Source organism: Macaca fascicularis, chromosome 17 (genome assembly GCF_037993035.2).
Source record: "Macaca fascicularis isolate 582-1 chromosome 17, T2T-MFA8v1.1".
Classification (NCBI taxonomy): domain Eukaryota; kingdom Metazoa; phylum Chordata; class Mammalia; order Primates; family Cercopithecidae; genus Macaca; species Macaca fascicularis.
Window position 1 is genome coordinate 103,443,733 of NC_088391.1, and position 21,608 is coordinate 103,465,340.

The 21,608-nt window shown below is 55.9% G+C and overlaps 1 protein-coding gene across 38 annotated transcripts in view; it reads left to right on the top strand.

The window, feature by feature from the left end:
* The window catches only part of MCF2L (MCF.2 cell line derived transforming sequence like), a 210,158-nt gene that overhangs the window by 140,112 nt on the left and 48,438 nt on the right, over nucleotides 1–21,608 (top strand). For 34 of the 38 annotated variants that reach the window (XM_065532991.2, XM_074021469.1, XM_074021472.1 and 31 more), the window contains 2 exons: nucleotides 2,139–2,253; nucleotides 19,806–19,896. In XM_065532991.2, the coding sequence (XP_065389063.1) occupies nucleotides 2,139–2,253; nucleotides 19,806–19,896 (206 nt within the window). Of the gene's footprint in view, nucleotides 1–2,138; nucleotides 2,254–19,182; nucleotides 19,426–19,805; nucleotides 19,897–21,608 lie in introns of those variants that run through there. The other 4 variants (XM_065533004.2, XM_045377530.3, XM_045377532.3 and 1 more) reach the window with 1 other exon arrangement.

Sequence of the window (21,608 nt, forward strand, 5' to 3'; positions counted from 1 at the left end):
GCAGCTTGAGACCAGCACCAGCAACCAGCTGAACCAGGCTGTGCGGCCCAGGTCAGGCCCCCGGGCGATTTCAGCTCCGGGGTCACCCGGCCCCATCCTCTCCCCTGGGCAGCTGGAGGCTGCCTTTAATGGCGACTGAAAAGTTGCCACGAGCTCCTGATCATTGTGGTAGGTACTGCGTGAAGCTGAGACACGCATGAGCCACATCCCGGGGGCTTTGAGCCCCCACCGCGGCGGTGGCTGAGGGAAGGCTTGTCACACTCGCTCAGGAGGACACGGGGCCGCAGTGTTCACTCAGCGGCCTCTTACCATTGGGATCGAGGAATTTTCCGAGAGGAAGTGAGAATTAACAATGATGAAAGGTTTGTGGGTGAGTGACAGGCCTGTTCTGTTGAGGACTGCATGGGACATTGTGCACTGCGCAGACGGGGGCAGAGGTCAAGAGCCCTCGAGGGCTGGGAGAGTTCGGAGGGCAAAAGTCATCAGAGCACAGCGGAGCCGGACCCAGCAGCCGCCTTCCCACTCAGGGACTTCATTAGAACCCAGCATTGCAGGGACTGAGCTGTCCCAGGTGAAGGGGAGGCCATCACGGTGCGTGGACGCCCCTCGGCTCAGCCCTCTAAGAGGCTCGGCAGCTGGGATGGGCTCGAGGCGTGAGCCCTCAGGGGAGGTCAGGAAGGAGCTAGGGAGAAAAGATATGTTCGTGTGACGTGCTGGCCGAAGCGAGAACAGTCGTGTCAGATAATGAGTCATGTCCCATTGAGGGGGCTGACAAGGGCTGGACAGGCTCTCGGGAGGAGGCCACGGAGCCCTGTGCTGAGGAGACACCCACAGGGAGCCTCGTGGGCCCAGTGTCCCAGGATCACTGGATGGTAAAAGCTGCCCTGCCTGGCGTCCCGGCGTGGCTGGGCTTGGCCAAGACCCAGAAGCAGAACTTCCGGAAGCCGGAGGCGGTGGCTGTAGGGGGCGCGAGGCGGCAGCTATGGGGGGCACAAGGCGGCGGTGGACTGTCACTGTTAAGAGACAAAGCTGTGGTTGTCGCAAGCTGTGTGCGCCCTGGGTCTTCTCTGTGAGGACATGGATGAGGGATGGCGAACTCCCATTATCTGTTTGCCATAAAAAGCTACCCTAGACTTTGTTCGCTTGAAACAGCCCTATTTTACGGATTTATTCTTCATTTAGTGGCTCAGGAGTTCCAACGGGCTCAGCTAGGCAGTTCTTCACTCCACGGGGCGCTGACTGGGTCCTTCACTCAGCTGTGTCCTCGTGTGGGGCAGGCTGGAAGGTCCTGGGGGCTGCCGTCCCACACCCCCACCTCCCTGCCCTTTCACAAAGCCCGCCCTCAGCCCTCGGTGCTGGGCCTCCTCAGAGCAGGTGGACACTGGGTGGTGGAACCACCTCTCTGATGACCGTGGGGCATGAGAGGGCAGCTGCAGTGCCCTGAGTCCCAAGCTCACTTCCGCCGAGTCCTGTGGGCGAAACAGGTCGCAAGGCCGGACCCCAGCTCGGGGGAGAGAAATGGATTCCGTCCGGCCAAGGCGGCGAGGCAGGGTCAGTGGCCGGCTTCAGCAGGCAGACCTGGAGCCCGGCCTGTGGGACTCCAAAGTCAGTGTTCAAATGGAGCCCTTTGAAATTGAATTGTTTCAAAGGCAGCACCGTCAGAGAAGCTGGACGATACCCACCAACTGCACAGTTAGGCAGGTTATTAGGGCACATGTGATGTGGAATATTATGCGATATTTTAAATAATGGTTACATTGTTTAAAAGCATGGGAACAGTTTGTTCTCGGGGTTAGGAAGGAGGCAGGAGACAAGCTTCTCTATCCAGTATCATCTCAACAAGGTTAAAAAAGCCCAGAGAAAAAGGCTCGGAAGGAAACACACTGAATTGTCACGGTAGCTGTCCCACGGTGGCCAAGATAACGGGTAATTGTCTAAATTCACGTCACTTTTGTGTACTTTCCAAATATTTTCTTCAAGCAGCACACGTTTCTTTCAAATAAAAATTATGTAACAATGAAGAACATGCCTCAGTTTTAACTGAAATACTGGGTGCTGATGGAAACGGGCCAACATCCATGGAGTCCTCGGGGGCCGTGGAGCCCTCGGCTAAGTGTCTGCCTCTGGTCTCTCCCCAGGTGGGCGGGGGCAGGACGGAAGCCCGGTCATCACCTTCCCTGACTACCCGGCCTTCAGCGAGATTCCGGACAAGGAGTTCCAGAATGTCATGACCTACCTCACCAGCATCCCCAGGTGCGTACGCTCAGAGCCCAGCAGACACTGTGGTTCGGGGCAGAGTCTGAGGTTTCACCATCGTGGGGTCCCCGCAACTATGGGATGAAGCAGAGTCTCTGTGAGATTTCCGCGTCGTGGGGTCCCTGTGAATGTGGGTCGGGGCAGACCCCCCCATGATTGTGGGGCAGGGCAGAGTCTCTGAGGTTTCACCAGGATGGGGTCCCCATGACTGCGGGATGAATTAGGGTCTGTGGGAGCCACCGTTGCGTTCCCCGTGGCTTTGCTGAGGGGTTAGAGCTTTGTCAGCATCATGGCTCTGAGGAGCTCAGGAGTCTGCCTCAGAGCTGATCTGGGGTCCGAATCCAGCCTTTCCACTCCAAGCTGCTGTTCTTTCCTGTGTTACCACCTGGAGGCTCAGCTGCTCAGCAGTCGGGATCTGGCTTAGCCCGGGCACTGCTTTTCTCCCGCGTGAACTGTCACTGTGCATGCCTGTTTGATCAGCAGAGCTCTGGTGCGAGGGTTCTGTGTTCTTAATGCCGCAGAGGCCATCTGCGCGGGGCCAGAGGCTCATGGGAGCAGAGCCCGTCCACGTGGCCTCTCTGCGATGTGGTCAGGTCCTGGGGGCGTGGCCGCCTCCTGCCCTTTCCAGGAGAGAACTGACCCCAGAGGTACCAGAAAATCGGGTTAGCAAAAATGGTTCCCTCAGGCTGCAGCTTTTTTGTTCCAGGCATAGCTGGGTCCCCGTCCTCTGAAAAGGTAGGGAGTCCAGTTCTGTATCTCCCCAGCGGCCGGCGGGAGAGCAGCGTCAGGCCGGTGAGCTGCAGGCTGACTTCGGAGGGCACCACGGGGGTCTCGCATCTGCTGCGGTCACCCCAGCCACCAGGAAGATCCTGAGAACGTCAGCCACACACCACACACACCAGGCAGTGTAGCTGCTGCTTCCATTTGGGGTATAGTGAACCACGCACCACGTAAAAACAAATATCCTTAAATGTGGCATCTGTATCCCTCACATTACATAAGGTGGAAAACAGAGGCGATGTTTAACCATCAGTGTGAAAGTGCGGCCGCGGCCATTATCGTGAAGGTTCTCCTTCATTCTTCAGTCTTTAAAGACAACAGCGCACTGGGCCTGGTAACTGAGAGCTCAGCACATCGGCCTGACCTGGAAAACAGCACATAGATCCCCTGACAAATGTCACATACCCACCAGTTGGCAGCAGCCAGCCTCTGCGGTAATGCCTTGAGGAGAGGGAGAGTGGTGGGCACCTCTGTCCACTTGGCGGGTTGAGGTGGGAGCTGGTGGAGCAGGGAGCTTGTGAGCCTGTCAGGGGCAGGGCGGGTTGGAGGGCAGAAAGAAGGGGGCTCGTGGCCAGCTGTGGTCAAAGGCCTGGACATGGCAGTGTCCTGGTAACCCCAAATCACTGTGTGTTGGGTTTGTGATTCTGACCTCGGTCTCTTGTCTTTTGTGAGAATCTTGCACCCACCGTGCGCCAGGCTCTGCTGGCTGAGCTCAGTGCACGGAGGAGGGGCTGGGTCTCGGGCCAAGTGGCCGAGTTCCCTGAGGGCTGATGGGACCGGCTTGGTGGGGCAAGGCTGCGATGCTGCAGATGGTTTCCACACATTCGTCCCTGGTTCTCAGTTGCACTGTGGCAGGAAGGCGGTTATTAAGCCCATGTTATAGATGAGGCTTAATAACAGGGTGATGGCCGGAGAAAGTGGATGGCTGGGCAGGGGAGCGCCCGAAGGCTCAGACCCATGGCCCTACCCCGAGGACAGGGCTCCAGGTGTGCTGTGGCCACAGGGGTGTCCTTGGAGAGGGCGGTGATCTCCAAGCCTCTAGACCTGTGTCTGTCACCTGCACAGGAAGAAGAGCCTGTGCCCCAGGGGACGGCCGGCCTGGCAGGTACATCTGCCCCCTGATGGCGCCTCCCGGCATGGGGCTAAATGAGATTCTGTGGTGTCCACACTGAATGCTGACTGGTCAGACTCATTCTCAGAAGTCAGGGCTGTTGTCAGTGCTTGCTACTTGGAGCCATGAGCTGGGGGGTCTCCTGTTTGTTGAACCTTCCTGTCTCTTTTGTCTTAGAAACTTCATGGAGTCCCTTAGCTACCCGCATCCCTTTTCTTGAGATTTTCTAGCATCTGCAGTGCTCAGAGGCCACCCATCAAGACCATAAGAGTGTGGTACACGGCACGTGTTCATATGTGCACACCGCTGTTTATCCGATGTTCTGGAACCTTCCACAGCCCCCTTGCCGCTGCCCCACTTCTCTGTCTGCTTCTTCTCCTGAGATCCAGAAATATCAGATGCGTCCAGATTCCCGCAGGACGAGACCCACTCAGCCATCGCTATAGATTGTGCATCTGTGAGCCGCACAGCCTGGTCTGGCCGAAGGTGGCTGGAGCACAGGCCCAGTCCCCGCTGTGGACACGCGGGCCCCGGGATCCCCAGAGGCAGCTCCGTGGATCCCCACTGTTTGCCTGTGTATGGAAACTCAGGTTTTCTGGTCACACTTAGATTATAAAAAGTGGAAGAGGCGTTTTATATCACCACACGGTCTAAGTCAGATCCTGGAAATGCCAGCTTCGTTCAGCCCTGAGCAGCACTGCTGAGTGTGGAGCTGTTTCCCCCACCAGACTCAGTGTGGGTGTCTGAGTGTGCGGGGTGAGTGTGTGGGGTGTGTCGTGTGAACGTGTGGCACGTTTGTGTGGTGTGGTGTGTGTGTAATGTGAGCCTGTGGTGTGTGGGGGGTGTGGGGTATGTGTGGGGTGTGTGTGGTGTGTGTGGGGTGAGTGGGGTGTGTGTAGGATGAGTGTGTGGGGTGAGTGTGGGGTGTGAGGTGTGTGGGGTGTGTGGAGTGTGTGTGAGTGTACGCGTGCATTCTATCCACGTTTCCTTCCCTGTGTGGTATGTATGTAATGTGAGCATGTGGCGTGTGTGGGGTGAGTGTGGGGTGTGTGGGGTGTGAGGTGTGTGTGGCATGTGTGAGGTGTGTGGCGTGTGTGGAGTATGTGTGGTGTGTGGGGTGTGTGGTGTGTGTGTAATGTGAGCATGTGGCGTGTGTGGGGTGAGTGTGTGGTGTGTGGTGTGTGTGGTGCGTGTGTAATGTGAGCCTGTGGCGTGTGTGGGGTGAGTGTGTGGTGTGTGGGGGGTGTGTGGAGTGTGTGGTATGTGTGGCCTGAGTAGGGTGTGTGGTGTGTGTAGCGTATGTGAAGTATGTGGGGTGAGTGGGGTGTAGGGGGTGTGGGGTGAGTGTTGGGTGTGAGGTGTGTGTGGCGTGTGTGGAGTATGTGTGAGGTGTGTGTGGTGTGTGTGGGGTGTGTCGTATGTGTGGAGTGTGTGGTGTGGGGGGGGTGTGGGGAGTGTGTGGTGTGTGTGGGGTGAGTGTGGGATGTGTGGGGTATGAGGTGTGTGTGGCATGTGTGTGAAATGTGTGTGGTGTGTGTGGAGTGTGTGGGGTGTGTGGTGTGTGGGGGGTGAGTGTGGCGTGTGTGGGTTATGAGGTGTGTGTGGCATGTGTGTGGTGTGTGTGGGGTGTGTGGGGTGTGTGGGGGGTGTGGGGGGTGTGGTGTGTGTGGCATGTGTGGGGTGAGTGTGTGGGGTGTGGGCTGTGTGGGGTGTGTGGGCTGTGTGGTGTGAGTGTGAGTGTACGCGTGCATTCTACCCACGTTTCCTTTCTCCCGTGTGGTGTGTGTGTAGTGTGAGCATGCGGCGTGTGTGGGGTGAGTGTGTGGTGTGTGTGGCGTGTGTGGACTATGGTATGTGTGTGGGGGGTGTGTGAGCGCGAGTGTACGCAGGCATTCCACCCACGTTTCCTTTCTTCCAGGGTAGGTCTTGTCAGTGTCAGACCCGACGCTCCCTTTCTCTCTGGAAAAAAAACTCTTTGATAACAAAACCCAACCCGCGTGAATTTGGGAGGATGCGCGTGTGCCCTGATCAGAAGGACCACAGAAGGGAAGCGGCGGGCCTGTAAAAGCCACCTGTCCCCTGGCTGTCCCGGCGTCCTAGGGCGCAGCAGCCGCGGCAGCTCCCTGGATTTCTGTGAGCACGGGGGCCGCGGGCGTGCTGTGCGGACCCTTTGCCTCCAGGGTGTTGCCACTGAGCGTGTCCTTCCTGAAAGAGTGAACAATTCTTGACACATTTCTAAGGGAAATCTTCCTAAGGGCATCTAAGGGATGCCTTCTTGAGAAGTGCAGAGTGTGTTAAACACGGGGGGGTCAAGCACGCCCTCTGCAGATAAAACCAGGGTCTCCACAAGCCTTGCAGGTGCAGCTTGGCGGAGGGGACCATCCCAGAGGAAGTCTCTGCATCCCTGGCGAGCAAAATTGCCAGGCTAGTGACAAGGAGGAGACCTGCCCGCGGCGCCCTGAGGGTGCTGTGCCCGGGGAAGTGCCCTCTGCAGGGGACCCTCTTCCCAAGGTGGGGGCGGGGCTGCCCTCTGCTGGCGACGCGGAGCATTGCGGCTCGGTCCTGGGACATCGCCCGGAGACAGGGAGGGCGGGGAGCTTGGACCTTGTCTTCCAGGAGAAGGTGGGCGAGACGCTGGCACAGGCCGTTCCCCAGCAGGCAGTTTGCAGACAGCTGCACAGCCAGCACGTTCTTTCAGTGGGAAGAAGTGAAATTGACCAGGCCTGTTCTTTCGAATGTCAATGCAAATTAAATGGACAAATCTCTCCTGAAGGCTGCTTTTAAGGGGTTTCACCTGTTACATTCTAAACCAAGCATCACTTCATCAGTTTAGAAAGAATGTTGTATCCTAACTGTAACTTTCCTTCTGTTTTCATTTGCAAATGCCAGGTGTCCTAATTCAAGCACTACATCTGACTATACTCATCATTTTTGAAATATTAGACTGAAATAGACAGGTTTGCCCCGAATGGTTTGGGACACCTGTTAATAGAAATCAAGTTCTTGAGCCTTGGAAAGACGACTCAACCTGGGCGAAGGGGGAGACCTCATGCTTTGCTGACTCAGGTGTCTGCCGATGCCCGATGTGGACCCTCCGTGTTGGGGATGTTGGGCTTTGGGCTCTCACATTTGTCAGAGGGCAGATTCGGATCTCCGAAAACCCTATAGCCCTTCCTGTTCCTAATGGTGCTCGATTTACAACATCGGCCAGGCCTTGGTAGACGCCAAGGTCTCAGAGAGGCGATAGAGACCAGTGACAAGCAGATTCCAGACCCTGTATGGCCCCCTCAGAGCCACGTGGGCTGGGGAGGAGATGCAGAGGTAGATGCGTCAGGCCTGTGTGTCCAGGCACTGCTTGCTGAGAAGTCTCAGTGGTCAGTGCATACTGGGAACACAACAGCAAATAAACAGAGAAAATTGTGGTGCTGAGACAATATGTCAGCTATGGAGGGCTCACAGGGCAGCGGGGTTGTGGGAAAACAAAGTGAGAAAGAGAGACAAAAAGAGAGAGACAGAGACAGTGAGAGACAGACAGTGAGAGACAGAGAGACAGAGACAGGGAGACAGTGAGAGACAGAGACAGACAAAGAGACACAGAGTGACAGAGATAGAGAAACAGAGACAGGCCGGGCGCGGTGGCTCAAGCCTGTAATCCCAGCACTTTGGGAGGCCGAGACGGGCGGATCACGAGGTCAGGAGATCGAGACCATCCTGGTTAACACGGTGAAACCCCGTCTCTACTAAAAAATACAAAAAATTAGCCGGGCGAGGTGGCGGGCGCCTGTAGTCCCAGCTACTCGGGAGGCTGAGGCAGGAGAATGGCGTAAACCCGGGAGGCGGAGCTTGCAGTGAGCTGAGATCCGGCCACTGCACTCCAGCCTGGGCGACAGAGCGAGACTCCGCCTCAAAAAAAATAAAAAAAAAAAAGAAACAGAGACAGACAGAGATAGAGACAGAGACAGAGAGATAGAGACAGAGACAAGGAGAGACAAAGAGAGAAAGAGACAGAGGAAGAGACAGAGAGAAAGAGAATCAGAGAAAGAGACAGAGAGAGACAGAGACAGGGAGAGACAGAGATAGAGAAAGAGCATGAAGGAAGCAGAGGGCGGGGGCGGCAACATCACCGTGGACAAAGAACTTAATGTAAACTGGGAAGCAGTCGTCACAGAGACCCCAGGAGGGAGCCAGTGGCATCTTTGGGGGCAGCGAAGGCACCAGGGGGCAGGACAGAGTGCCGGGGAGTCGGGGGCTGTAGGGACAGAGTCTGGGAGGTGAGACAGGGTCTGTGGAGCCTTTTCTGAGGGGCTGTGTTTTCTGTGACATGGGTGCCGAGGAGTTCATGACCTGCCAGTATGCAGGGTGGAGGCAGGAGCTGGGAGATGGGGAGGAGGGTGGCAGCCCTCAGAGAAGGTGCGAGGTGGGGAGCTTGGGGCTTGCTGGAGGAGCAGTGTGGAAGGAGTTCACTGAAGCTGATGATGACGCTTATTTTCCCTGGGCCTGGCTCAAAGCTCTCAGCTCCTTGGAGGTAGGGACTCCATCTACCAGCCAGCTTGCCAGGACAGAGGTCATGTTCAGCCCATAAGAGGCATGTACACATACGGATGCACACGTGCACCCACACAGACTTGCACATGCCACACACACACACAGATACACACAGGTGTGCGGGCAGTCACACACAGACACAGCCACACACATGTACAGATGCACACACGCACCCACACAGGCTTGCACATGCCACACACACAGATACACACAGGCATGCGGGCACTCACACACACAGACACCCACACACGTACAGATGCACACAAGCACACACATGCTCACAAGCACGAACATGCACACACCACACATGGCCCCACCCGCAGCATTGAGGATTACAATTCAACATGAGGCTTGAGCAGGGACAAATATCCAAACTATATGTCTCACACACACACACACAGACATTCAGGTACTTGTGCATTTACACAGACGTGCATGTGTATAACCCCCCCCACACACACACACACAGACATGCAGGTGCATGCATACCCCCCCCACAGACCTGCACATGTACACACCACACGCATGCACAGTTTGGACCGTATGGGGAGGGTGCCTGTGGGACGGAACAGAAACACGAATGTAATCATTAGGCTCCCAGGAAAGAGGAGAGTCCTCCTATCTCGCTGACTCTAAGATGAGCAGCTGGAGCCAGCTCTGTTTGTCGTCCCCCTGCGGTGACCTGAGCACCCTGTCCTGCTCTCTGAGCTGGAGGGCAGCTGGACCCCAGCCCTTGGAAGGGCCCCGCTTCTCGCTGTGGGTTTGATTTCCTATTGAATTTTGAATTGGCTTTTGAATATAAGGACAGGAAGTGTCTGTGAGCGTGCGTGAGTGTGCTAAACAATTTAATATGTGTGCATTAAAAGTGAAGCTTCCGCTTTGCCTCCTGCTCCCCCACAGCTAACTGTGGAGCTGCATTGGGGTGCCCCCCAGGCTGTTCATCCGCGTGTGGTGGGACAGCACAGGACATGCCGCCTCACAGCTGTTCTGTTCAGCGGTGTGCCGTGGTGCCCTTCTACCTTGGCGCCATTTGCCGCTGCCTTTCATTTTATATATATATTTTTTATGTTTTGAGACAGGGTCTTGCTCTGTCACCCAGGCTGGAGTGCAGTGGCAGGATCTCAGCTCACTGCCTCCTCAACCTCCTGGGCCCAGGGTTCCTCCTGCCTCAGTCTCCTGAGTAGCTGGGACTGCAGGCATGAGCCACCAGCAATTTGGGTATTTTCTATAGAAATGGAGTCTCGCCGTGTTGCCCAGGCTGATCTTGAATTCTTGGGTTCGAGTCATCTACCCACCCTCGCCTCCGAATTGCTGGGATTACAGGCGTGAGCCACTGCACCCAGCTGTGCCTTAAGGCTTCCTGGCCCCCGTGATGTAAGCGGACCCGGTGTGCTCACTTGGGCTGGCCCCTGTGATGAGTGGACCCCTGTGATGTGAGTGGATCCCCATGTGCTCACTTGGGCCTGTTTGCGGGCATTTTGTAGTCCCCATTGTTTCCCTGTTAGGGTCACTGCTGTAAAGAGTCGCCCGCCCTGGGTGTGGCTGGTTTCTGTGTTCTGTCTGTGAAATTGTGTCCTGTTTCTAGCAGTTCTCAAATGCTCCAGCCGGGTGATTCCCCTCCCCACACCCACCCTCACCCCAACGGAGTTGGCAGTTTCAGGGCTGCCCTTGTCTGCCATCCTGGCTGGCCTGAAACTGTGCTGGCCCCGGTCACCCTGCACGGTCTGAAGCCCTACATGGAAGCTCTGCCACCCACAGCCAGCCTCGTTAGGAGGAGCCAGGAGACACGCGCGGCCCCGGTGTCTGCGCGCTGCCCTGGGTGGGAAGCCACTTCTCGGGTGTGTGTCCCGTCTCCACAGCAGCATTTTCTTCGTGGAGTCTGCTGCTTCCGAGCACTGGGGACACGTCCTGGAGGCCCTGCCATGCCTTCCTCCGGGTCCTGCACGCACCACGGTGACCACCTCCCCGGAGGCCCTCTCCCCGCGCCCTCCCAAAGCGCGTTCTCCAGGCCCTTTTCTGTTACTGCTGTTGAATTCACCCGCTTCTGACCACCTGTGGCCATTTAAATGTAAAATGAAAGCTAAATAAAATTTAAAATCCAGCCCATGGCAGGCAGGACTGCCCCCTTTTTTTTTTTTTGGAGATGAGTCTGGCTCTGTCGCCCAGGCTGGAGTGCAGTGACGTGATCTCGGCTCACTGCAGCCTCAACCTCCCCAGCTCAGGTGATCCTCCGACCTCAGCCTCCCGAGTAGCTGGGATGAAGGCGCATACCACCACACCCGGATAATTTTTGTATTTTTTGTAGAGATGGGGTTTCACCACATTGCCCAGGTTGATCTCGACCTCCTGGGCTCAAGTGATCCACCCACCTCAGCCTCCCAAAGTGCTGGGATTATAGGCGTGAGCCACTGTGCCCGGTCAGGCAGCCTCATTTTTGTTCACACATGACCAATGGCTGTTTACAGGGCTGTGTGCTGGTTATGCTGCTCTGTCCTGGAGGAGGAGCGAGCGCCCTCACCCTCGCCCTTGCCCTGGTCTCGCCCTCGCCCTGGTCTCGCCCTCGCCCTTGCCCTGGTCTCACCCTCGCCCTCACCCTTGCCCTGGTCTCACCAGCATGAGCAGAAAGACAAGACCCAGGGTTGCAGTGTCTGTGCTCAGGGTCCAGGACACAGCTCAGGGCCAACCTTCCTTGGGGAGTGACAGTCCCGGGAGGTTAAGGGTTGCGGTGGCCACAGAGCCACAGATCTGAGGTGGGGAAGACCTGCCTGAGGCAAGGCAGGCCCGCCGTCCGGGGTGGCTGGCGTCAGGGTGGGCGCCCTGATAGCGAAGGACCCATGGCGCCCACACCGGAGGGCGGGAGGAGGAACAGCATGGCCCCCGTGAAGCCCCTCGAGGAAGGGTTCCTGTCCCACGTGCAGCACCCCTCGTGCAGACCTCACCATTCCCGACGGGAACACTTGCGATATTCACTTCCAACCACGCAAGGGCGCAGTTGGGCAACGGCAGCTATTGGAAAAATGTTGAAACTGGGGCGGCTTTTCTGGGTGACTCTGACGCTGCCATTGCTTCACGATTAATTTTTGTGTCCTGCTTAGATAAAATCATATCTAATAAAATACGTGCAAGGCTTCTAAGCAGAAAACTGCAAAATGTTATCGAAAGAAATTACAGTAGCATGAATAAATGGAAGAATATTTTAGTTCACAGATTAGAAGACAATTAGTATTATAACAATGTTAATTCTCTCTAAGTAAACATATAGATCGAATGCAATTGCCAGATAAAATTCCAGCAGGTTTTTCTTTATTTAGGTATGAACATTGGCAGGCTGCCTTTACATTTTATATGAAAATGCAAGGGGTCAGGAATAGTCAACCCAACTTTGAAGAAAAAAGTTGGAAGCTGGCCGGGCACGGTGTCTCAAGCCTATAATCCCAGCACTTTGGGAGGCCAAGACGGGTGGATCACGAGGTCAGGAGATCAAGACCATCCTGGCTAACACGGTGAAACCCCGTCTCTACTAAAAAATACAAAAAACTAGCCAGGTGAGGTGGTGGGTGCCTGTAGTCCCAGCTACTCGGGAGGCTGAGGCAGGAGAATGGCGTAAACCCAGGAGGCAGAGCTTGCAGTGAGCTGAGATCCGGCCACTGCACTCCAGCCTGGGAGACAGAGCAAGACTCCGTCTCCAAAAAAAAAAAAAAAAAAAGTTGGAAGCTGATACTGCCAAATATTAAGACATTATTAAAGTGACAGTGATTAACACAGATGTTGTAAACAGAAGAACAGCAGTACAGAATATCTAATCCAGACAGACCACATATCTACAGTCTCTCGATTTATTTCTTAAGTGATACGGTAGCATGGAAGGGGATGGACGTCCTCAGTAAGAGGAGTGGATGTGATTGGCTGTCCATGTGGGAAATTATGAATGCTGATACCTGCCTCACACCATATACAAAAGTTAATTCCAGATAGATCACGGGTGTAAATGTGAACTCTAAAGTAATATAGTCTCTGTTCTCGACAAACATAGGAAAATGCCTATCTCAGAGTAAGAAAAGATTTCTTACACAAGGTTTAAAAGGCAGTTATCAAAAAAGCAATTATCAGAAAGGAAAAGGTCAGTAAGTTGGGCTACATTAAAGTTAAGTTACTCTTTTCATCAAAATGCACCATGAAAAGATTGACATGGAAAGCCAAAGTATGGAAGCAGATGTTTGCAATGTGCGCATCCAATAAGAAACTTGTTTCTAGCTTATACAGAGAACTGCACACCAACAAGAAAAAAGAGAACCTAGCAGAAAAACAACAAAAGATGTGAACAGGCATTTCATAAAAGAGGATAGCCGCTAAATACAGAAGGCTTCCTGCCTCTAGGAAATGCAAATTAAAGCCATGCCAGGACACCACTCTGCACCCACAAGAATGGCTAAAATTCTACCGACAGACAGTATCCACTGCTGACAAAACCGTGGAGCAGCCAGAAGTCACGTGTATTTCTGGCAGGTGTATATTCGTCCACATCTACATAATTACAGCAATTCCTAAGAATCTGTCCAACAGGAGTGTGTATTGTGTGCACTAGAAGACACGTATAAGAATGATCAGTCTTATATTCAGTTTAGCCCCAAACTAGAAACAACCCAAATGTCCATTAAGAGTAGAATTTTTTAGTAAATCATATTTCATCATATATGTATACCATAACCCAGCAACAAGAACGAACAAACGCCCTACCGCAACAACGAACAAGCACCCTACCGCAACAACGGACAAATATCCTACCACAACAACGAACAAGCACCCTACCGCAACAACGAACAAGCACCCTACCGCAACAACGAACAAGCACCCTACCGCAACAACGAACAAGCACCCTACCGCAACAACGAACAAGCACCCTACCGCAACAATGAACAAGCACCCTACCGCAACAAGAACAAGCACCCTACCGCAACAACGAGCAAACACCCTACCGCAACAACGGACAAGCACCCTACCGCAACAACGGACAAGCACCCTACCGCAACAACGAGCAAGCACCCTACCGCAACAAGAACAAGCACCCTACCGCAACAAGCAAGCACCCTACCGCAACAAGAACAAACACCCTACCGCAACAACAAGCACCCTGCGGCAACAACGAGCAAGCACCCTACTGCAACAACGAGCAAACACCCTACCGCAACAACGAGCAAACACCCTACCGCAACGAGCAAACACCCTACCGCAACAACGAACAAACACCCTACCGCAACAATGAACAAACACCCTACTGCAACAATGAACAAGCAAACACTCCACTGCAACAACGTGGATGAATCCCACAATGTTGAAAGAAGCCAGACACCAAAAAAGCACATATTGCATATTTTTATTTGGACAAAATTCAATGGCAGGCAAAACTAATGTATGGTGACAGGAGTCGGGTGGGGCACCCTGAATGGTGGGAACAGCCTCTCAGTCTGGGCACTCACTGCCATCACTCGCACTCTGTGCTTCTGCATAGTGTGCATTATAACTGGACAAAGTATTCACGTAAAGAATGGCGTCCTCCAGGGAAAAGAACTTAGGTGCCACCTACTGTATCCCAGATGGGCCGAGGTAACTGAGTCGCACTCTGCAGGGAGGGCCTTCTTGTGCGTTTGTTTTGCTTTTCCTGAGGACTCGGCCACTCTGCTGTGCAGGGACCTTTCTCCCAGACTCCTCTTCCTGTCTTGGGTGCAGGTTGACGTTTGAGCAGCAGACACCAAGGGTCCCCTTCCTCCCGCCCGGGCCTCCCGTCTCTTCAGCCCCTCCTGGCCACGAACTGTTGATTCCTAAGCTCCGCCGCCCTCTGCAAGTGCTGCTCCTCCTGTGCCCTGGCCTCCGCCTGCCCCCGCCCTGGGAGAAAGCATCCTCCTTGCCCCCACCATGTCCACGCAGCAGAGGCAGGTGGCCAGGCACTGGGGGAACCTGGCGCCGGGGCCTCCCTGTCCCACTGGCAGGGAGGAGCCAGCCACTGCGTCCAGACCATCCCTCATGCGCTGCTCCTGTCCAGTGAGCTGTGGTCGCACCCGCAGGCCAGCGGGCTGTCTGCCCGCATGGGTGGGGAACCATGGGGCTCCCAAGGTCGTGAGCCCTGAGCAGTTTGGGTCTCTTGTCACAGAAGACGCAGCCAGTTGGAACATTCCTGAAACTGTTTATGAGACCTCTGGGCCTTTTTTGTTTATTTGGGCCAAAAGTGAGCTCACTGGCTTCAAACTCAGCTGTTGGGCGACTGGCCAGGGCAGCCCCTCCAAGGCCAACTGCTGCGGGGTTGGCGGCCGATGGAGCGTCTGGGGCCGTGTTCGTGCCCTGGTGCGAGGGAGCGTCTGGGGCCGTGTTCGTGCCCTGGTGCGAGGGAGCGTCTGGGGCCGTGTTCGTGCCCTGGTGCGAGGGAGCGTCTGGGGCCGTGTTCGTGCCCTGGTGCGAGGGAGCGTCTGGGGCCGTGTTCGTGCCCTGGTGCGAGGGAGCGTCTGGGGCCGTGTTCGTGCCCTGGTGCGAGGGAGCGTCTGGGGCCGTGTTCGTGCCCTGGTGCGAGGGAGCGTCTGGGGCCGTGTTCGTGCCCTGGTGCGAGGGAGCGTCTGGGGCCGTGTTCGTGCCCTGGTGCGAGGGAGCGTCTGGGGCCGTGTTCGTGCCCTGGTGCGAGGGAGCGTCTGGGGCCGTGTTCGTGCCCTGGTGCGAGGGAGCGTCTGGGGCCGTGTTCGTGCCCTGGTGCGAGGGAGCGTCTGGGGCCGTGTTCGTGCCCTGGTGCGAGGGAGCGTCTGGGGCCGTGTTCGTGCCCTGGTGCGAGGGAGCGTCTGGGGCCGTGTTCGTGCCCTGGTGCAAGGGACGTTTCTGGGGTGGCTGCCAGCTGGAGTTATTCTACCCCAGCTCCTCCAACACCATCACCTTCATCCGTGTGGGGACTCTGGGGACCGTTTCCTGCTGACACTGGGCAGGAGCCACACCACGCTCTCCCTCAGGCACAGGAGGCCACAGATGTGGGCGTAGATCTGAGCTCCCTGAGCCCTGGGTCCTCACTCCTGTGAGCAGATCCAGGTCCTGCCTTACGGTTTTGGGCAGTGCAGCCTTGGGAATGCCGTGGACTGCGGGGGATCCTGTGGCCCTGCCCGCGTGGCCGCAGTCAGTGTGGGTAGAGGAGGTGCTAGGGGCTCTTTACATCCTCATGCCAAAGGCTTTTTTAGTCCAGGCTTTGCACCTTCTGAGTCAGTGTTCCTGAAATGTGGCAGGAGAGGTGACACGGGGCTGAGGGGGCGTGGATGAGTGTCCACCTGGGTCCTACGTAGGGGACAAGGTCGTGGCGAGAGGCTGCGCAGAGCAGGAGGCTGAGTGCTGGTGTGTGGGCATCTGGGGTTGGGTCCTTGCTTGGTGGGAACATTAGGAGGCCGCCAGGGTGGACGTGGCCTTAGGGGCAGCACACGTGGTGTCTGAGCCAGATTTGCCTGTCTCTGCTCACAGCTGTGTGACTTTGGGCAGGTGACTAAAGCTCTCTGTGCCTGGAGAGGATCATAGCACAGCCTCATGGGACGGTCGCTGGAGCCTGATGAATAGCTGTGGGGCTGCTGGCACAGTGCTTGGTCCAGAGCAGCCCTGGAGGACAAGTCCCTCTCCCTGAAGAAGCGTATACTTCCCGCCTGCACCCCGTTCCCGCGCACACCCGGTGCCCGCAACCCGTTCCCACGCACGCCCTGTGCCCGCACCCCGTTCCTGCACACGCCCTGTGCCCACACCCCGTTCTTGCACACGCCCTGTGCCCGCACCCACGATGGTGAGCACGGCCGGGGCAGGAGGAACCAGCGCTGTCGTCCTGCCCAGGCCCCACACCTTCTGCAGCTGAGCAACGGTGACTGCCCCGTTAACGCCACCTGGAAACCAGTCCGTCCTTCTCATCGAGAAACTGATTTTCTACTATGCATTTTTTGAGTCGAATAAATTTACAACACCTTGTATTTCACTTGCAATTTTGACTTCTAAAAAATGTTTTCGTTGTTGGTAACTTTGGTTTCTCATTGAAAACAGATGCCTATTTGTGATGCTGGTGCTCCCGTTACAATGTAACCCAAAGATTTAAACGTAGAGTGAGTGGAAGCCCCACACGGGCAGGCCGGGCGGCATCCAGTGGCGACGGGAGCACATGGTGCCTTTCTGGTGGCTGCATCGTCAGCCTGCCCTGCCGGGTGTGAGACGGACGCGCACCTAACGGCGTGAGAAGCCAGATGTGGGAGGCACTGAGCACTGTGGGCAGTGAGGCAGGAGCTTGGCTGCCTGTGGGGCAGAAGCTCCATGGCTGTAACTGGATGTTTGGGTCACAGGGGTCTGGGGGGTGCGTCCTGGCTATAACTGGATGTGTTTGGGTCACAGGGGTCTGCGGGGTGCGTCCTGGCTATAACTGGATGTGTCTGGGTCACAGGGGTCTGCGGGGTGCGTCCTGGCTATAACTGGATGTGTCTGGGTCAGAGGGGTCTGTGGGGTGCGTCCTGGCTATAACTGGATGTGTTTGGGTCACAGGGGTCTGGGGGGTGCGTCCTGGCTATAACTGGATGTGTTTGGGTCACCGAAGTCTTGGGGGTGCGTCCTGGCTATAACTGGATGTGTTTGGGTCACAGGGGTCTGGGGGGTGCGTCCTGGCTATAACTGGATGTGTTTGGGTCACTGAAGTCTTGGGGGTGTGCATTCTGCATCCAGCAGCTCTCACACGGCAGTCGTGGTCCCCGTTGCCGGTCCGGCCTGTTGTGGAGTAGCAGGGACATTCATGGGCGGACACAGAGGCTGAGATTCCACCCCAGTCAGAGCTCTATTCCAGGGGAAAGGGGAGAAACTGAGTCAGGCTTTGTTCTGCAAAACAGTGATGCCACTCAGCCAGCGTGGCGGGCTGCAGCACACTCAGTGGCTTCATTTCACTCTCACGGTAACCCCTGGGGGTGGATTCTACGATGACCCTCATTTTTACAGAAAAGGAAGCAGAGATGGTTCACAGCTGAGCCACCCGTCCAGGGTGACGCCTTTGTGGAGCCCGCCAGTGTCGCAGAGGCGGTGAGCCCCTCCCGCCCAACACACAGCCCTTGGCAGGGGCTCCTCAGCAAACCCTGCAGGTGGGCAGCGTGGGGTGTTTCTCGCGAGCATCACCCGCTTCAGGACTTGGAAGCACTTGACTGGGTTCGCTGGGCTGAGCATTATGTGCTCAGTGGAAATCAATCATTCTGGGCTCGTCTCCTTCCCTCTAGGAGGAGTGGGACCCGGAGAGCTCCAGGACCAGCTTCCTGGCTTGGAGTCCAAAGGCAGCTCTGAGCACACGCGGGTCAGGAGGGAGGGGAGCTGGGCTCTGCCTCTGTGGCCTGGCGCATCCAAGGTCCCTTTGTGGAAAAGGCACGTGTAGCACCTGTTCCTGGAGGATAACCTGTCACTGTGTGCCTCCCCCAAGGGAGCACGCAGGTCTGCACGGAAGTTCCCGCTGTGTCTCACGGTTCAGAAAACGTCGTCAAAGTGCTCAGACTCAAGAAGTAAATAAGGAAATATGAAAACATAACTTTCTTTCTTTTTTTGAGACAGTCTTGCTCTGTTGCCCAGGCTGGAGTGCAGTGGCACCATCACAGCTCACTGCAGCCTCAAACTCCTGGGCCAAGCAGTCCTCCCACCTCGGCCTCCCAAGTAGCTGGGACCACAGGCACATGCCACCACACTCAGCCAATCTTTGTATTTTCGTAGAGACAAGGTCTCATCATGTTGCCAGACTGATCTCAAACTCCTGGGCTCCAGTAATCCACCCACCTTAGCCTCCCAAAGTGCTGGGATTGCAGACGTGAACCACCATGCCCAGCTGAAAATATAACTTTAAAAAAATCTTAGCTCTATAAGAACTAAGCCAGATCAGAAAACGAATTCTGTCTGTGGCCCCTACAGCTGTGAAATGGAGTTGCTGACTCCCCGTGCTCGTGCACAGGCCTAGTGCCCACTGCAGAAGCTGCTTTGAATGAAAGCTAGTGTTTATTCGTGCACTCACCCAGAAGGTTTCTGCCATTATTGAATCAAATCACCCCTCACGTGAGGCGTTTTTCACGGCCAGATGCAGACAGGGACACAGACGCAGCAGCACACAGCACACACGCACGTTCGGGGGCCACTGCCTCGCCTTCGTGTCTTGGGAGTTGCTGTTTCTGTCTTTAAATTTGAGCATCAGAAGGATCTGAGACATCCGACATAAATCCCTGGCTTGTTAATGATGCTCGCAGCGAGCAGAGCACGCCCACAGACTGCATAATTTATCTCTGTCCTGCAGAATTCTGATTTTCATGTAAACCCAAGACATGTTCAGAGACTTGGAAATTAGCAATTCCAGCCCCTGCCTTAGGCGTGCCCGTGTGATTGTTTCTGCCATGGATTGGCTGGTGGTAGCAGCTGCTGGCATCACGCAATTGGCTTGGCTGCAGAGTGAGCCCGCGGAAGAGGGCTCTCCGCACCTACTCTGTGACTCAGGCTCCTGCCGCCAGGCTCAGCCGAGGACGGAGGCTGTCGTTATACAACGCACCAGTGCGGTCTCTGTCACAGATGTGGCTGTCGCAGGGAGTGCTGCCTCCTCTCCCGTTTCCAGCAGATGCTTGGGAACCTTCAGAAGTCTTGGAGATTTTCTCCCAGCACCATAGCAATGCCGCCACAAGCGAATCCTTAACGTGGACCAGCACGGGCACCTCAGATGCCAGGACCGGCGTGATGTATGCGCCATAAGACTGTCTTGGAGGGTTTAGCCAGCTGGTCACCCAGGAAAGGAAAATGACTCAGTTCTTAGTGTGGAATAGCAAATGACTGCGCTCGGGAGAGGTGGTTCTGCCTGAATCTGTGAATCGAGGTGGTTGGTGTTAGGCTGAGAAATAAGAACACATCGGAAGGGTGTGCCCTTCCGTAGATGAGGAGGTTCTGGGACTGTGGGGATGGGGCTGCCGGGGCCCCCGTGTGCTGTGCCTCTCGCCTGGTGTTGCAGAAATGGCATCATGAGTACGGGGGATCGCCCTCCCAGGAGGTTTTCCGAGGGCTTTCCTGGGCAGCCGGCTTCCCACCTGCACACGTTAACGGCAGCGTCTCTTCCTCACTGCAGCCTGCAGGACGCTGGCATCGGATTCATCCTGGTGATAGACCGGCGGCGGGACAAATGGACCTCCGTGAAGGCGTCCGTCCTGCGCATCGCAGTAAGTGCTTCCCGGGGCTCTGCCCCGCGCCCGGCCCCCCCCGGGCTGGGTGACCGCATGGTGCTCTTCCTCTGCCGCAGTTCCTGCTTTGTGCTGAGTGGGACAGAGCCCAGTCCCGGTGCGGGGAGGCTGGCGCCAAGGCTCCCCTGCTTGAGCTCCCGAGGTGCTGGTGCCTGTGTGTGTTTTCCCAGACGGGGGAACTCTCAGGGAGCCTCGTGTGACTTGAAAACAATTTCCCCGGACAGGGCGGTCCATGTGCTTCCGAACACCGAGTCTGAGATGCTCGGGATGAGTACACCCTCCCTCTTACACAAAGCACAGCAGTACTGACCAGGCAGGAAGGGGGCTGTGTGCAGAGACGCTCCGGGCCGGAAGGGGGCTGTGTGCGGAGACGCTCCGGGCCGGAAGGGGGCTGTGTGCGGAGACGCTCCGGGCCGGAAGGGGGCTGTGTGCGGAGACGCTCCGGGCCGGAAGTCTGAAGTGGTACTGCAGAGCTTTTCTAAGTGATTTTCTCGTTTCTAAATCGGGCCATCTATCTTTAGCTGCAACACTGAATGGGCCGCCACCGCCTCCCTTCCCCAGTAACCCAGCCTCGCACGTAGCCACCCTCCTTTCCAAGGACTTTCCCTTGGCGTCCGAGAGTCTGTTTGCAGATTCTGCGTGCTGCCTTCCACAGCAGAAGAGGAGCCGGGTTTGCTGTTGGTTTTAACGCAGAGTAATCATTTAAGAGGGAAGAGATTAAGTCAGCAGAAGCCCCCCAAATCTTATTTTTGTCGGTAGCTCCCACCCGTATGCACGACCCCGGCGTGAAGCATTCCTCACCCACGCTCGCTCTCCCTGCCTGTCAGTCCAAGTTTCGTTGCAGCCGAAAGACCAAAAAAGTCTGCCTGTCTTCCAGGAGGTGACCCAGAGCCTGGGTCCGGCACCGGCATCTTCGCACGCCCGCCATGGCCCGTCCCTCCCAGGCTCTGGGACCCTGGGTCCTCAGCTGTGGTGGCACAGCTGCTCCAAGCATTCCCCAGCACCAAACCCCAGTGAAGTCAGATTCTCCTGGCCTCTCCTCGGCCCTGCGTTCAGACCGTCTTTGGGTTCCCCGGCCTCTCGGTGGCTGCTGGCTGCTGCGCCAAGGTTCTGGGTATAGTGAAAGAAGTCATTCCTTTCCCTGCACATTGCCTCCTTCCTTCATCTTTTACAAGAATTAGAGGCCCCATATCTGCTCCGATGCCCACAGCCTTCATCATTGTGGTGCAAGCCTGTCGCTGAGCCACTGGTTCTCACCTGAGTCTTTGGGATGAGGCATCTCCTTGTACCCGCACGGCCCCCCTCTGCCCCTCACCGTGGCTGATCCCCGTTCCTGACCCTGCCTCAAGCTGGCACACACCGCCTATGGCATCGTTATCTGAAATAATTCTAAACACTTCAGGATGCTTCCAAAAAAGTAGACGTGTATAGAATCAGTCTTCCTTTGTTTTAACACTGCATTCGTTTGCTTTTGCATCAGTCTAAAGACATACTTGAGCTGGGTAATTGATAAAGAAAGAGGTGTAATTGGCTCACAGTTCTGCAGACTGCACAGACTTAGCACCTGCATCTTCTCAGCTTCTGGGGCGGCCTCAGGGAGCTTCTAGTCGTGGCGGAAGGCAGCGGGGAGCCGGCATCACGTGGTGAAGGAGGGAGCAAGAGAGAAGGGGGAGGTCCCAGACTTTTGAACA